General features: G+C 40.5%; 1 protein-coding gene across 8 annotated transcripts in view; it reads left to right on the top strand.

Annotated features, from left to right (window-relative positions):
• The window catches only part of LOC110499157 (dnaJ homolog subfamily C member 7), a 113798-nt gene that overhangs the window by 78666 nt on the left and 19385 nt on the right, over positions 1-15747 (top strand). For 5 of the 8 annotated variants that reach the window (XM_036955924.1, XM_021576108.2, XM_021576107.2 and 2 more), the window contains 4 exons: positions 9572-9646; positions 9798-9916; positions 12585-12738; positions 13195-13359. In XM_036955924.1, the coding sequence (XP_036811819.1) occupies positions 9572-9646; positions 9798-9916; positions 12585-12738; positions 13195-13359 (513 nt within the window). Of the gene's footprint in view, positions 1-9571; positions 9647-9797; positions 10421-12584; positions 12739-13194; positions 13360-15747 lie in introns of those variants that run through there. The other 3 variants (XM_036955917.1, XM_036955919.1, XM_036955920.1) reach the window with 2 other exon arrangements.

Below are 15747 nucleotides of genomic sequence, written 5' to 3'. Positions count from 1 at the left end.
CTGCTCATCTGGGATTGACTTGCACTTTTCGCACCTAAGTACGTTCATCTCTAGGAGACAAAACGCGTCTCCTTCCTGAGCGGTATGATGGCTGCGTGATCCCATGGTGTTTATACTTTTCTACGATTTTCTACAATTTTATTTTCTGATGTCTTTTGTCATGCAAAAAGTAGATGTCCTAACTGACTTGTGGTGACAGGAAAATAACCTCACACTCAACGTCAACAAAACAAAGGAGATTGTGGACTTCAGGAAACAGCAGAGGGAGCACCTCCCTATCCACATTGATGGGACGGTAGTGGAGAGGGTAGTAAGTTAAGTTCCTCGGCGTACACATCACGGACCAACTGAAATGGTCCACCCACACAGACAGCGTTGTGAAGAAGCCGCAGCAGCACCTCTTCAACCTCAGGAGGCTGAAGAAATTCGGCTTGTCACCAAAAGCACTCTCAAACTTCTACAGATGCACAATCGAGAGCATCCTGTCGGGCTGTATCACCGCCTGGTACGGCAACTACTCCGCCCACAACCGTAAGGCTCTCCAGAGGGTCGTGAGGTCTGCACAACGCATCACCGGGGGCAAACTACCTGCCTTCCAGGACACCTACACCACCCGATGTCACAGGAAGGCCATAAAGATCATCAAGGAGAACAACCACCCGAGCCACTGCCTGTTCACCCCGCTATAATCCAGAAGGCGAGGTGAGTACAGGTGCATCAAAGCAGGGACCGAGAGACTGAAAAACAGCTTCTATCTCAAGGCCATCAGACTGTTCAACAGCCACCACTAACATTGAGTGGCTGCTGCCAACATACTGACTCAACTCTAGCTCACTTTATGCCACTTTGTTTACATACCCTACATTACTCATCTCATATCCTTATACTGTACTCGATACCATCTACTGCATCTTGCCTATGCTGTTCTGTACCATCACTCATTCATATATCTTTATGTACATATTCTTTATCCCTTTACACTTGTGTGAATTAGGTAGTAGTTGTGGAATTGTTAGGTTAGATTACTCGTTGGTTATTACTGCATTGTCGGAACTAGAAGCACAAGCATATTGCTACACTCGCATTAACATCTGCTAACCATGTGTATGTGACAAATAACATTTGATTTGATTTGAGAACTACAGTTTGTTGAAAATACATTTGTGGAGTGGTTGAAAAACGAGTTTTAATGACTCCAACCTAAGTGCATGTAAACTTCTGACTTCAACTGTATGTTTTCTCCTCTCTGCTCATGACTGCATGTGCTGCCATTTAATTAGAACGGGTGTCCCCAGAGCCATATACAGTGCCTTGCGAAAGTATTCGGCCCCCTTGAACTTTGCGACCTTTTGCCACATTTCAGGCTTCAAACATAAAGATATAAAACAATTTTTTTGTGAAGAATCAACAACAAGTGGTACACAATCATGAAGTGGAACGACATTTATTGGATATTAACTTTTTTAACAAATCAAAAACTGAAAAATTGGGCGTGCAAAATTATTCAGCCCCCTTAAGTTAATACTTTGTAGCGCCACCTTTTGCTGCGATTACAGCTGTAAGTCGCTTGGTATGTCTCTATCAGTTTTGCACATCGAGAGACTGACATTTTTTCCCATTCCTCCTTGCAAAACTGCTCGAGCTCAGTGAGGTTGGATGGAGAGCATTTGTGAACAGCAGTTTTCAGTTCTTTCCACAGATTCTCGATTGGATTCCGGTCTGGACTTTGACTTGGCCATTCTAACACCTGAATATGTTTATTTCTAAACCATTCCATTGTAGATTTTGCTTTATGTTTTGGATCATTGTCTTGTTGGAAGACAAATCTCCGTCCCAGTCTCAGGTCTTTTGCAGACTCCATCAGGTTTTCTTCCAGAATGGTCCTGTATTTGGCTCCATCCATCTTCCCATCAATTTTAACCATCTTCCCTGTCCCTGCTGAAGAAAAGCAGGCCCAAACCATGATGCTGCCACCACCATGTTTGACAGTGGGGATGGTGTGTTCAGCTGTGTTGCTTTTACGCCAAACATAACGTTTTGCATTGTTGCCAAAAAGTTCAATTTTGGTTTCATCTGACCAGAGCACCTTCTTCCACATGTTTGGTGTGTCTCCCAGGTGGCTTGTGGCAAACTTTAAACAACACTTTTTATGGATATCTTTAAGAAATGGCTTTCTTCTTGCCACTCTTCCATAAAGGCCAGATTTGTGCAATATACGACTGATTGTTGTCCTATGGACAGAGTCTCCCACCTCAGCTGTAGATCTCTGCAGTTCATCCAGAGTGATCATGGGCCTCTTGGCTGCATCTCTGATCAGTCTTCTCCTTGTATGAGCTGAAAGTTTAGAGGGACGGCCAGGTCTTGGTAGATTTGCAGTGGTCTGATACTCCTTCCATTTCAATATTATCGCTTGCACAGTGCTCCTTGGGATGTTTAAAGCTTGGGAAATCTTTTTGTATCCAAATTCGGCTTTAAACTTCTTCACAACAGTATCTCGGACCTGCCTGGTGTGTTCCTTGTTCTTCATGATGCTCTCTGAGCTTTTAACGGACCTCTGAGACTATCACAGTGCAGGTGCATTTATACGGAGACTTGATTACACACAGGTGGATTGTATTTATCATTAGTCATTTAGGTCAACATTGGATCATTCAGAGATCCTCACTGAACTTCTGGAGAGTTTGCTGCACTGAAAGTAAAGGGGCTGAATAATTTTGCACGCCCAATTTTTCAGTTTTTGATTTGTTAAAGTTTGAAATATCCAATAAATGTCGTTCCACTTCATGATTGTGTCCCACTTGTTGTTGATTCTTCACAAATAAAATACAGTTTTATATCTTTATGTTTGAAGCCTGAAATGTGGCAAAAGGTCGCAAAGTTCAAGGGGGCCGAATACTTTCGCAAGGCACTGTATATACTGTACTCTATACCATCTACTGCATCTTGCCTATGCTGTTCTGTACCATCACTCATTCATATATCTTTATGTACATATTCTTAATCCCTTTACACTTGTGTGTATAAGGTAGTAGTTTTGGAATTGTTAGATTACTCGTTGGTTATTACTGCATTGTCGGAACTAGAAGCACAAGCATTTAGCTACACTCGCATTAACATCTGCTAACCATGTGTATGTGACAAATAAATTTGATTTGAAAATCGTGGTGAATCCTGCCAACAACGCCAACTGACAGAGTAAAACTTAGATGGCTAGTGAAGTTCAATCCAAGTTTACTCACTCACTGGGTCACACAGCTGTATAAGACAAATACATATTTACACAAACACATTTATATCTTCCTGCTATGCTGAGTCTCCTTACACATCTGGACAGCCAATAAATCTGTTGCTAGACAGGACTTTAGTGATGTCTGTTCTTTCTCACTTCATCTGACCTGACCTCGCCCAAAGTCCCCATGGCTGTCCTGTTGACTTGAACCAGACTGTGGCCCTTCTCTCCATAAGATATCTCATATCTAACTTTAACTTGTTCTGACAGAATGGTAACTTTCTGCGTTCCCCTTTCTCACTCATTTTCATACCCTCAGTTGTAATATCTTTAACTATGTTATCATATAAGTCATAGAAGCCAGTACCCATCACAGTCAAAAGGCTGTATAGCCTATTATTGAACATGCAATTGATGTAATGAAGCAGCTAATAAAAACAATTTTCAAACATTTGCTAAAATGCAATTTGAGGGAGAAACACTTCTAAATAGTGCACCTAATGCGAGCGGTTCCGTACGTGACGGAGATGAAAATCTGTTGAAAATCTGATTAGAAAGAGGGGGAATCTAATAGCTAGAACTAGGATGGATTGCTAATATGACTAGGATTGTGCATTTGGCTTTTGGACAATGAAATAATGTTGATATGAAAACGAATAGAACAGGAGAGAAATGCTGGTTAATGGCACGAAGTCAATAAAAATATTGCCTTGGCATTTCTATGGTTGGATTATGGCTAGACTACTTTGATGCAAGCTAATACATTCCTCATTATTTAAAGTAAAGCAAAACGTTAATTTTTCAGACAATTGTAAAGTGGTGGGTAACGTGCTGCCTACAGTTGATTTATAGCCTATGCACTCAAATTGCAAATGGGATGTTACAAGTTGAGATTGAGAAATAATAGTAGCCTTTTTTATCGTGGCCGTCAAAGTTTAACGCGTTATTGCATTTTAGAATTGTTATTTGTTGCTCGATGACTGGGCTTTTAAAAGCACACATTTCACTCCAGTGCCAGGACAGCTCTCGCGCTGTCTGACAGGTGATAGGTCATTCCACTTCATAAACTAGGCTCTGTATGCTGTGAGAGTGTGGTAAATAAGATAAATGATGACAAAAAAAATACACACACTGCAATTTAATTCCACTAAATTATGCAAATTTTACCTAGACCGATAAGCATCACTAGTACCAATATGTGCTGTTGATTCAACTTAACTGTCATTACAAAAAAATGACATTCCATTGCATGAATCACATCAGTTAACATCATTTGAATGAACATTATACATTACCATGGAAGTTATTGCATCACAATTCCAGGAAGCCATTGCGAGTGTATCCATGAGTTTAAAAGTCAAATTGCCACACGAATGCCCGCCATCTCCTCTTCAGTCAGCTGTTTATTCTCCCCCCCCCCCCCCAGAATAAAAAAAACACCGTACCAGTCAAAGGTTTGGACACACTTACTCATGCAAGGGTTTTTATTTTTTACTATTTTCTACATTGTAGAATAATAGTAAAGAAGTAAAAACTATGCAATAACACATGTCAATCATGTAGTAACCAAAAAAGTGTTAAACAGATCTAAAATATATTTTACTTTTGAGATTCTTCAAAGTAGCCACCCTTTGCCTTGAGGACAGCTTTGCACACTCTTGGCATTCTCTCAACCAGCTTCATGAGGTAGTCACTCGGAATGCATTTCAATTAACACGTGTGCCTTGTTAAAAGTTAATTTGTGGATTTTCTTTCCTTAATTAGAGGTCGACTGATTTATGTATTTTCAACACCGATACCTATTATTGGAGGACCAAAAAAAGCCGATACTGATTAATCGGACGATTTATACAGTGGGGCAAAAAAAGTATTTAGTATTTAGTCAGCCAACAATTGTGCAAGTTCTCCCACTTAAAAAGATGAGACCTGTAATTTTCATCATAGGTACACTTCAACTATGACAGACAAAATTAGGGAAAAAAATCCAGAAAATCACATTGTAGGATTTTTTATGAATTTATTTGCAAATTATGGTGGAAAATAAGTATTTGGTCACCTACAAGATTTCTGGCTCTCACAGACCTGGGCAACGAAGAAGTGGCTTCGTAAGAAGCATTTCAAGGTCCTGGAGTGGCCTAGCCAGTCTCCAGATCTCAACCCCATAGAAAATCTTTGGCGGGAGTTGAAAGTCCATGTTGCCCAGCAACAGCCCCAAAACATCACTGCTCTAGCGGAGATCTGCATGGAGGAATGGGCCAAAATACCAGCAACAGTGTGTGAAAACCTTGTGAAGACTTACAGAAAACGTTTGACCTCTGTCATTGCCAACAAAGAGTATATAACAAAGTATTGAGAAACTTTTATTGACCAAATAGTTATTTTCCATAATTTGCAAAAAAATTCATTAAAAATCCTACAATGTGATTTTCTGGATTTTTTTTCTTCTCATTTTGTCTGTCATAGTTGAAGTGTACCTATGATGAAAATTACAGGCCTCATCTTTTTAAGTGGGAGAACTTGCACAATTGGTGGCTGACTAAATACTTTTTTGCCCCTCTGTATATATTTATTTGTAATAATGACAATTACAACAATACTGAATGAACACCTTTATTTGAACTTAATATAATACATCAATAAAATCAATTTAGCCTCAAATATATAATGAAACATGTTCAATTTGGTTTAAATAATGCAAAAACAAAGTGGTGGAGAAGAAAGTAAAAGTGCAATATGTGCCATGTAAAAAAGCTAACATTTAAGTTCCTTGCTCAGAACATGAGAACATATGAAAGCTGGTGGTTCCTTTTAACATGAGTCTTCAATATTCCCAGGTAAGAAGTTTTAGGTTGTAGTTCTTATAGGACTATTTCTCTCTATACCATTTGTATTTCATATACCTTTGACTATTGGATGTTCTAATATGTACTTTAGTATTGCCAGCCTAATCTCGGGAGTTGATAGGCTTGAAGTAAACAGTGCAATGCTTTTACGCATTGTGAAGAGCTGCTGGCAAATGCAGTAAAGTGCTGTCTGAATGAATGCTTACGAGCCTGCTGCTGCCTACCACCGCTCAGACTGCTCTATCAAATCATAGACTTAATTATAATATAATAACACACAGAAATACGAGCCTTAGGTCATTAATATGGTCAAATCCGGAAACTATCATTTCGAAAATAAAACATTTATTTCAGTGAAATACGGAACCGTTCCATATTTTCTCTGATGGGTGGCATCCATAAGTCTAAATTACATTGCACCACCTTTAATGTTATGTCATAATTACTTAAAATTCTGGCAAATTAGTAAGCAACGAGCCAGGCGGCCCAAACTGTTGCATATACCCTGACTCTGCTTACTATGAACGCAAGAGAAGTGACACAATTTCTCTAGTTTAATATTGCCTGCTAACAGGAATTTCTTTGAACTAAATATGCAGGTTTAAAAATATATACTTCTGCCTATTGATTTTAAGAAAGGAGTTGTTTATGGATAGGTACATTCGTACAACGATTGTGCTTTTTTTTGCAAATGCGCTTTTGTTAAAGCATCCCCCGTTTGGTGAATTTGGCTGTCTTTGTTAGGAAGAAATAGTCTTCACACAGTTCGCAACGTGCCAGGTGGCCCAAACTGCTGCATATACCCTGACTCTGTTGCACAGAACGCAAGAGAACACAAGAAGTTCATGTTAGCTGGCAATATTAACTAAATATGAAGATTTAAAAATATATACTTGTGTATTGATTTTAAGAAAGGTGTTGATGTTCATGGTTAGCTACACATTGATGCAACGACAGTGCTTTTTTCGCGAATGCACTTGTTAAATCACCCGTTTGGCAAAGTAGTCTGATTCAATGATAAATTAACAGGCACCGCATCGATTATATGCAACATAGGACAAGCTAAATAAACTTGTAATATCATCAACCATGTGTAGTTAACTAGTGATTGTTAAGATTGTTTTTTATAAGATATGTTTAATGCTAGCTAGCACCTTATCTTGGCTCCTTGCTCCACTCGCATAGCAGGTAGTCAGCCTGCCACGCAGTCTCCTCGTGGAGTTCAATGTGATCGGTGTTCAAAAATGTAGATTACTGATTTGTTATTTCTTGAAATCGGCTCTAATTAATCGGCCATTCCGATTAATCGGTCGACCTCTATCCTAAATGCTTTTGAGCTAATCAGTTGTGTTGTGACAAGGTGGGGTGGTATACAGAAGCTAGCCCTGTTTGGTAAAAGACCAACTTCATATTATGGCAAGAACAGCTCAAATAAGCAAAGAGAAACGACTGTCCATTACTTTAAGACATAAAGGTCAGTCAATCCAGAAAATGTAAAAAACTTAAGGTTTCTTCAAGTGCAGTCGCAAAAACCATCAAGCGCTATGATGAAACAGGCTCTCTTGAGGATCACCACAGGAAAGGAAGACCCAGAGTGACCTCTGCTGCAGAGGATATGTTCATTTGAGTTACCACCCTCAGAAATTGCAGCCCAAATAAATCCTTCAGAGTTCAAGTAACGGACACATCTCAACGTCAAGAAACATGAGCAATGGACATTAGACTGGTGGAAATCTGTCCTTTGGTGTGATGAGTACAAATTTACTACCGTACCTTTTTGAGATGCAGAGTAGGTGAACACTACACACATGTGTAGTTCCCACCGTGAAGCATGGAGGAGATTGTGTGTGGGTGCTTTGCTGTTGACCCAGTCTGTGATTTATTTAGAATTCAAGGCACACTTAACCAGCATGGCTACAACAGCAATACGCCATCCCATCTGGTTTGCTCTAAGTCCCACTATCATTTTGTTTTTCAACAGCACAGTGACCCAACACACCTCCAGGCTTTGTAAGGGCCATTTGACCAAGAAGGAGAGTGATGGAGTGCTGCATCAGATGACCTGGCTTCCACAATCGCCCGACCTCAACCCAATTGAGATGGTTTGGGATGAGTTGGACCGCAGAGTGAAGGAAAAGCAGCCAACAAGTGCTCAGCATATGTGGGAACTCCTTCAAGACTGTTGGAAAAGCATTCCAGGTGAAGCTTGTTGAGAGAATGCCAATAGTGTGCAAAGCTGTCATCAAGGCAAAGGGTGGCTACTTTGAAGAATCTATGTATTTTGATTCGTTTAACATTTTTTTTTTTTGGTTACTACATGATTCTATATGTGTTATTTTATAGTTGTGATTTTTTTCCATTATTATTCTACAATGTAGAACATAGTAAAAAGGAAGAAAAACCCTTGAAAGAGTAGGTGTGTCCAAACTTTTGACTGGTACTTTATATTCTATATAGCGTGTGTGATTTTTGTATATGTATTTTTTCAGGTTGTTTTATTTTCATGACGGTCTTTATTCATACATGTTGGTTATAGGGTGTTTGTGCCAACCCTATTCAAGAGAGTACCAAACCTCTTCCAATAACAGCTAGTTTTCAGTGTTCTCCACTCAGACCACTCCCAGACAGTCCTAGCAAAAATCTTGATTGAGAAAGTGATCTTTGCTAAGAAGGTATTTTTGTGTATTTTTACGATTTTAATTGAAAACTATCACATTAAGTTTTTCATACACCCCAAAAATAAAACGCATAAGAAATATCTTGCTGCGTTTTGTAAAAGCAGATTTAAAATGTCATCAGACAGTTTGCTTCAATTGCACTTCTCCACTCAGATGAAAATACTTTTCTCGGTGTAGCCTGCTTTTCTCCGGTAAATGCAAGATTAACTTCAAGCAAAACATTAGGAAGTGTAGCTGGCTACATTCTTTCTATGATAAACATTAGAAATATAAATGCCATGCATTGTTTTTTGCAAAAAGTACCTTGATTTTTCATTGTAAGCTCGTTTATTTGTGTGGCTGCTAGCCAAAAAGCCTTGCACTTCTGTTGTCATCTGATCAAAATTAAGCTTTTTTCTGCCGCATGTGTTGCACTAATGTATTTTCTGTCAAGGAAAACTAGTTGCACGCCACTATTGAAGCTAAAACTACACTGTTGACGTTCAATTTCAGATTCCTGAACTCGTAACGTGACCCCTATACTTAATTGTTACCCAAAAATGATTTGATTTTGAGATAAGAACTGCTGCATTGGACCTTTTAAAGTTTAATTTCTGCAAGTGCGTTATCTTTTGATTGTTGTATTCGCCATCTTTCAGTTATCTTTTCGGTTACGCATTGCACAACTCTGACTTGCATGTAAATCATGTCAATGGGAACTGTGCGAGACGTTGTGCATGTTTTTCTTAATTATTCAGCCTCCTATTCTTATCATACTCTGTGTAGAAATTTCTATCACAGTGTGATTTTGATGTGCTTTGCTTTTTCTTTGTGCCTTGCAGCACAAAAATGCCACAGCAGTACTGGAGTACGAACGAATGGCAGAACTGGACTTCGAAAAGAGGGATTTCAGAAAGGCATGTTACCCCATTCAACCCTACACACACACACACACACACACACACACACACACACACACACACACACACACACACACACACACCTATTGACACACATACATTGGCAGTCAACCCAGTTGTGAGATGGTAGCTGTCTTCTCTGCTGCAGGTGGTGTATTCTATGGACAAGGCCCTGGGATTGGCGTCCACCTGCCATCGCTTCAAAATCCTCAAGGCTGAGTGTTTGGCCCTACTGGGTCGCTACCTAGAAGCCCAGTCTGTGGCCAGGTACAAACCAATCAGGCACTAAAGTGGGGCAGAAAGGAGTGGAAGTTAGGAGGACATTGTTATTAGTTAAATAAAGTCCACTTGTGTGCAATCTGTGTCACATGACCTCAGTGTATATATACACCTGTTCTGAAAGGTCCCAGAATCTGCAGCACCACTAAGCAAGCGGCACCATGAAGACCAAGGAGCTCTCCAAATAGGTCAAGCACAAAGTTGTGGTGAAGTACAGATCAGGGTTGGGTTATAAACATTTTTTATCAGAAATGTTGAACATCCCACAGAGCACCATTTTAAATCCATTATTAAAACATGGAAATAATATGGCACCACAACAAACCTGCCAAGAGAGGGCCGCTCACCAAAACTCATGGACGAGGCAAGGAGGGCATTCATCAGAAAAGCAACAGACCAAAGAAAACCCTGAAAGAGCTGCAAAGCTCCATATGGAAGAAAGTACTCTGGTCATTTGAGACTAAAATTTAGCATTTTCCTTGATGGTCAAAACGCTATGTCTGGCGCAAACCTAACACCTCTCATCACCCTGAGAACACCATTCCCACAGTGAAGCATGGTGGTGGCAGCATGTTGTGGGGATGTTTTTCATCGTCAGGGACTGGGAAACTGGTCACAATTGAAGGAATGGTGGATGGCGCTAAATACAGGGAAATTCTTGAGAAACCTGTTAGTCTTCCAGAGATTTGAGACTGGGACTCTACAAAGTAGTCTTTTTGGGGGTGAATAGTTATGCATGCTCAAGTTTGTTTGTGTCACAATAAAAATCAAATGATACAGACCTCCAAAAAAATCAATTTTCATTCCAGGTTGTAAGGTAACAAAATAAGAAAAATGCCAAGGGGGGTGAATACTTTTGCAAGTCACTGTGTGTATATATACAAAAATATGTGGACACCTCTTCAAATTAGAGGATATGTCTATTTCACCCACATAAAATTGAGCACACAGACATGTAATCTCCATACAAGCTCACAGAGCGGAACTGCCGATTGCATGTCTCGTTAAAATATTTTTGTTTAAGTATCTGTCACTAACTGATGCATATCTGTATTCCCAGTTATGTGAAATCCATAGATTAGGACCTAATAAATTCATTTAAATTACGCTTCAGCGGTCCCGTTCTGTGAGCTTGTACGGAGATTGCATGGCTGTGTGCTCGATTTTATACACCTGTCAGCAACAGGTGTGGTTGAAATAGACATATCCTCTAATTTGAAGAGGTGTCCACATACTTTTATATATATACACAGTGACTTGCAAAAGTATTCACCCCCTTGGCATTTTTCTTATTTTGTTACCTTACAACCTGGAATTATTATTATTTTTTTTATACCTGTTAGCAATGGGTGTGGCTGAAATGGCCGAATCCACTCATTTGAAAGGGTGTCCACATTCTTTTGTATATATGGTGTATGTACCACTTGACTTTTTCCACATTTCGTTACACTAGTCTTATTCTAAAATGGATTATCTACCTTGTGCTTTTGTGCTTAGGGTTGTTGTACTGTTGGAAGGTGAACCTTCGCCCAGTCCGAGGTTCTGAGCACTCTGGAGCAGGTTTTCATCAAGGATCTTTCTGTACTTTGCTCTGTTCATCGCTGCCTTGGTCCTGACTAGTCTCCCAGTCCCTGCCACTGAAAAACATCCCCACAACATGATGCTGCCACGATCATGCTTCACCATAGGGATGGTTCCAGGTTTCCTCCAGACGTGATGCTTGTCATTCAGGCCAAATAGTTGGTTTCTTGGTTTCACCAGGGTCTGACAGTCTTTAGGTGCTTTTTGGCAAACTCATAGCGGGCTGTCATGTGTATTTTACTGAGAGCTGGCTTCCGTCTGGCAACTCTACCATAAAGGTCTAATTTGTGGAGTGCTGCAGAGATGGCTGTCTTTCTGGAAGGTTCTCCCATCTCCACAGAGGAACTCTAAACCTCTGTCAGAGTGACCATCATGTTCTTGGTCACCTCCCTGACCAAGGACCTTCTCCCCTAATTGCTCAGTTTTACCGGGTGGCAGAGAAGAATGGGAGAAGCTCCCCAAATACAGGTGTGCCAAGCTTTTTATTTTATTTAATTTAACCTTTATTTAACGAGGCAAGTCAGTTAAGAACAAAGCTTGTAGTTTCATACCCTTGTAGTGTCAGACTCTAGGCTGTAATCGCTGCCAAAGGTGCTTCAACAAAGTACCGAGTGAAGGGTCTGAATACTTATGTAAATGTGATAATTCAGTTTTTTGTTTTTTATGAATTTGCTCAAATTGATAACCTGTTTTGGTATTATGGGGTATTGTATGTAGATTGAAGAAGGGAAACAACTATTTAAGCAATTTTAGAATATGGCTGTAAAGTAACAAAATGTGGAAAAAGTCAAGTGGTCTGAATACTTTTGGTCATGTAGTGTATTTTGTTTTCTTCAGCTGTAATAGGATGTTTAATTCTTCACGGGTTATAAACTTTTCAACTGTCGAATTTGACTTCAGCCCTTTTTTTTTTTACAACTTTTGCTGACTAACGTGTTAAATTTAATTTTCAAAACCCCAGGAACATCGCCATTTTGACGAGGCTTCTTTTGCCCTTGTTTTTAATGTTTGCTCCAGTTAGGGGAATATCAAAGTCAGATTCTTTGTCTTATGAATCTTGTCTTTTCTCTCCCAGCGATATATTGAGGATGGACTCGACTAACGGAGACGCTCTGTACGTGCGAGGCCTGTGTCTGTACTACGAGGACTGCATCGACAAAGCTGTGCAGTTCTTCGTGCAAGCACTGCGCATGGCCCCAGACCACGAGAAGTCTCGGCTAGCTTGCAGAGTGAGTCACTCAACTTGCGCCTGCACTTATTTTAAAATGTTGAAATTATTTACTCGTGTAGGGTAGTTTTGTGTCATTGGATAGTGTACAGGGAGAGGTCTGTAGCTAGGCCTACCTCTTACTGGCTATAAAGAGTCAAATGTTGGTATTGTGACAACACTACTTGATCAATAGCGGGTGGGGCAGTGGTCTAATGCACGGTATTTCAGTGCAAGAGGCGTCACTGCAGTCCCTGGTTTGAATCCAGGCTGCATCACATCCGGCCGTGATTGGGAGTCCCATAGGGCGGCGCACAATTGGTCCAGGTTTGGCCGGGGTTGGTCGTCAAATAAGAATTTGTTCTGAACTGACTTGCCTAGTTAAATAAAGGTTACACATCAGTACTGTAGCCTGTGAATTGAGTTCTACTGCATCTGACGTACTGATTCAATGTGGTTAATATCTATCTAAAATCAGAATGCCAAAGCTTTGAAAGCCAAGAAAGAGGAGGGAAACAAAGTGTTCAAGAACAGCAACTTTGAGGCAGCCTACCGGCTCTACTCGGAGGCCCTGGCGATAGACCCCAACAACATCAAAACCAACGCCAAGCTCTACTGCAACAGAGGCACCGTCGGGGCTAAGGTGAGAACCTCAACTGGAATGTTCTAGAACAAGGTAGAGTTCAGGAACAAATGTGCAAAAACATTGCAGAATTAAGTGCTCATATTGGGCAAGTTCAGGTAGTACCTCATCTCAAAAGTGTTCCCAATTTATGGAATCCTAGACAGGACTGGGAAAGTACTTTTGTAAGAATCCTGAATGTACATAATGGCCAGACCTTAAATAATACTACAAAAGAAAAAGGAACCCAGATGTCACATGGGGTAAAAATCTGAAGCACCACCAGAGAGGAAGTGCAGTGGTCAGGAAGACGGAGCAAGATGAAACTGGGCTGACATTCTGCTAATTTTCTGAGAGAAACATCCAATATCAATTCAGTTTTCTGTTCCCAAAACAAGAATCTGTTATAGTTGGAGCAGCCTTAAGGGCAGTACGAAGCAGGAAGCAGCAGTTTCCAGTGTAAAATTGTGTCCAGTTTATTCAGTTAAGTGGTTCCATGTGAAAATATAATATGGCAGAATATTTACATTCAGTGTCTTCGGTAAGTATTCAGACCCCTTGAATTTTCCCACATTTTGTTACGTTACAGCCTTAATCTGAAATGGATTAAATAAAAAATCCTTAATACCCCATAATGATAAAGTGAAAAGTTTTTTGTTTTAAATTTGTGCACATTTATGAAATATAAAAAATGGATACCTAATTTACTTAAGTAAATTCAGACCCTTAAGTAATTCAGACCCTTTGCTATGAGACTTGAAATTGAGGTCATTTGCATCTGTTTCCATTGATCATCCTAGATGTTTCTACAACTTGATTGGAGTCCACCTGTGGTAAATTCAATTGATTGGACATGATTTGGAAAGGCACATACCTGTCTATATAATGTTCAGTTTATGTCAGAGCAAACACCAAGCCATGAGGTCGAAGGAATTGTCCGTAGAGCTCCGAGACAGGATTTTGTCGAGGCACAGATCTGGGGAAGGGTTCCTAAACATTTCTGCAGCATTGAAGGCCCCAAGAACACAGTGGCCTCCATCATTCTTAAATGGAAGAAGTTTATAACCACCAAGCCTCTTCCTAGAGCTGGCTGCCCAGCCAAACTGAGCAATCGGGGGAGAAGGGCCTTGGTCAGGGAGGTGACCAAGAATTCAATGGTCACTCTGACAGAGTTCCAGAAAGACAACAATCTCTGCAGCACTGCCCCAATCAGGCCTTTATGGTAGAGGGGCCAGACGGAAGCCTCTCCTCAGTAAAAGGCACATGGCAGCCCACTTGAAGTTTGCACCTAAAGACTCATGAGAAACAAGATTCTCTGGTCTGATGAAACCATGCCAAGCGTCACGTCTGGAGGAAACCTAGCACCATCCCTACGGTGAAGCATGGTGGTGGCAGCATCATGCTTTAGGGATGTTTTTCAGCGGCAGGGACTGGGAGACTTGTCATGATCGAGATAATGATGAACGGAGCAAAGTACAGAGAGATCCTTGATGAAAACCTTCTGAGCGCTCAGGACATCAGACTGGGGTGAAGGTTCACCTTCCAACAAGACAACGACCCTAAGCACACAGCCAAGACAAAGGAGGATTTGGCTTCGGGACAAGTCGCTGAATGTCCTTGAGTTGCCCAGCCAGAGCCCGGACTTGAACCCAATCTAACATTTCTGAAACTGAAAATAGCTATGCAGCAATGCTCACCATCCAACCTGACAGAGCTTGAGAGGATCTGCAGTGAGGAATGGGAGAAACTCCCCAAATACAGGTGCGCCAAGCTTGTAGCGTCCTACCCAAGAAGATATAATACATGAATGATGTTTTACGTTTTAGATATGTTAGAATTCGGTTTAATTCGTGAACAAATTGATTCGATGCATTAACATGTTGCTTAAACATATTAATTTTCCATTTTAAATTAAGATATGCTGCTGATGGAGCTCATGACCTGGGCGACTCTAAGTTGGATCTGTCTGAGCTCACTTCTCTATTGTGTGTGTCAGTGGGGAGTTTAGCATGTAAATCTTGGTGGGACAAAAAAAAAAAATGATGCTTGCCAGCAAAGCCACTACACTAAATGAAACAATACATGAATTGCACTATACCGGTGACAAATGGTGCGCACAAACTGTTCGGGCCTACATAAAGCTGTCCCAACAGCAGAGCTTTCTTTTCAGCACCATTGAGTGAATCCTTACCACTAATACACCTGGTTATCAGCGGAGCCTTGTCTGGCAGTTCATTCAGCCTCGTTTACTCCTTTAAAAAAAATAATCATAGCTGATATGTATGGCTGACTTGTGTGCAAATTGTGTGGATTGACAGCATGGCCAATGTATTGTTTATCCTTTTAAGCTTGGAAAAGAGACCACAGACCCTTTGGACCACAGACCCACTGTTGCCAGATAATTTAATG

This window comes from Oncorhynchus mykiss, chromosome 20, assembly GCF_013265735.2.
Source record: "Oncorhynchus mykiss isolate Arlee chromosome 20, USDA_OmykA_1.1, whole genome shotgun sequence".
Taxonomy (NCBI): domain Eukaryota; kingdom Metazoa; phylum Chordata; class Actinopteri; order Salmoniformes; family Salmonidae; genus Oncorhynchus; species Oncorhynchus mykiss.
Note: the sequence above shows the minus strand (reverse complement) of the source record. Positions and strands in the feature narration are given on the sequence as shown.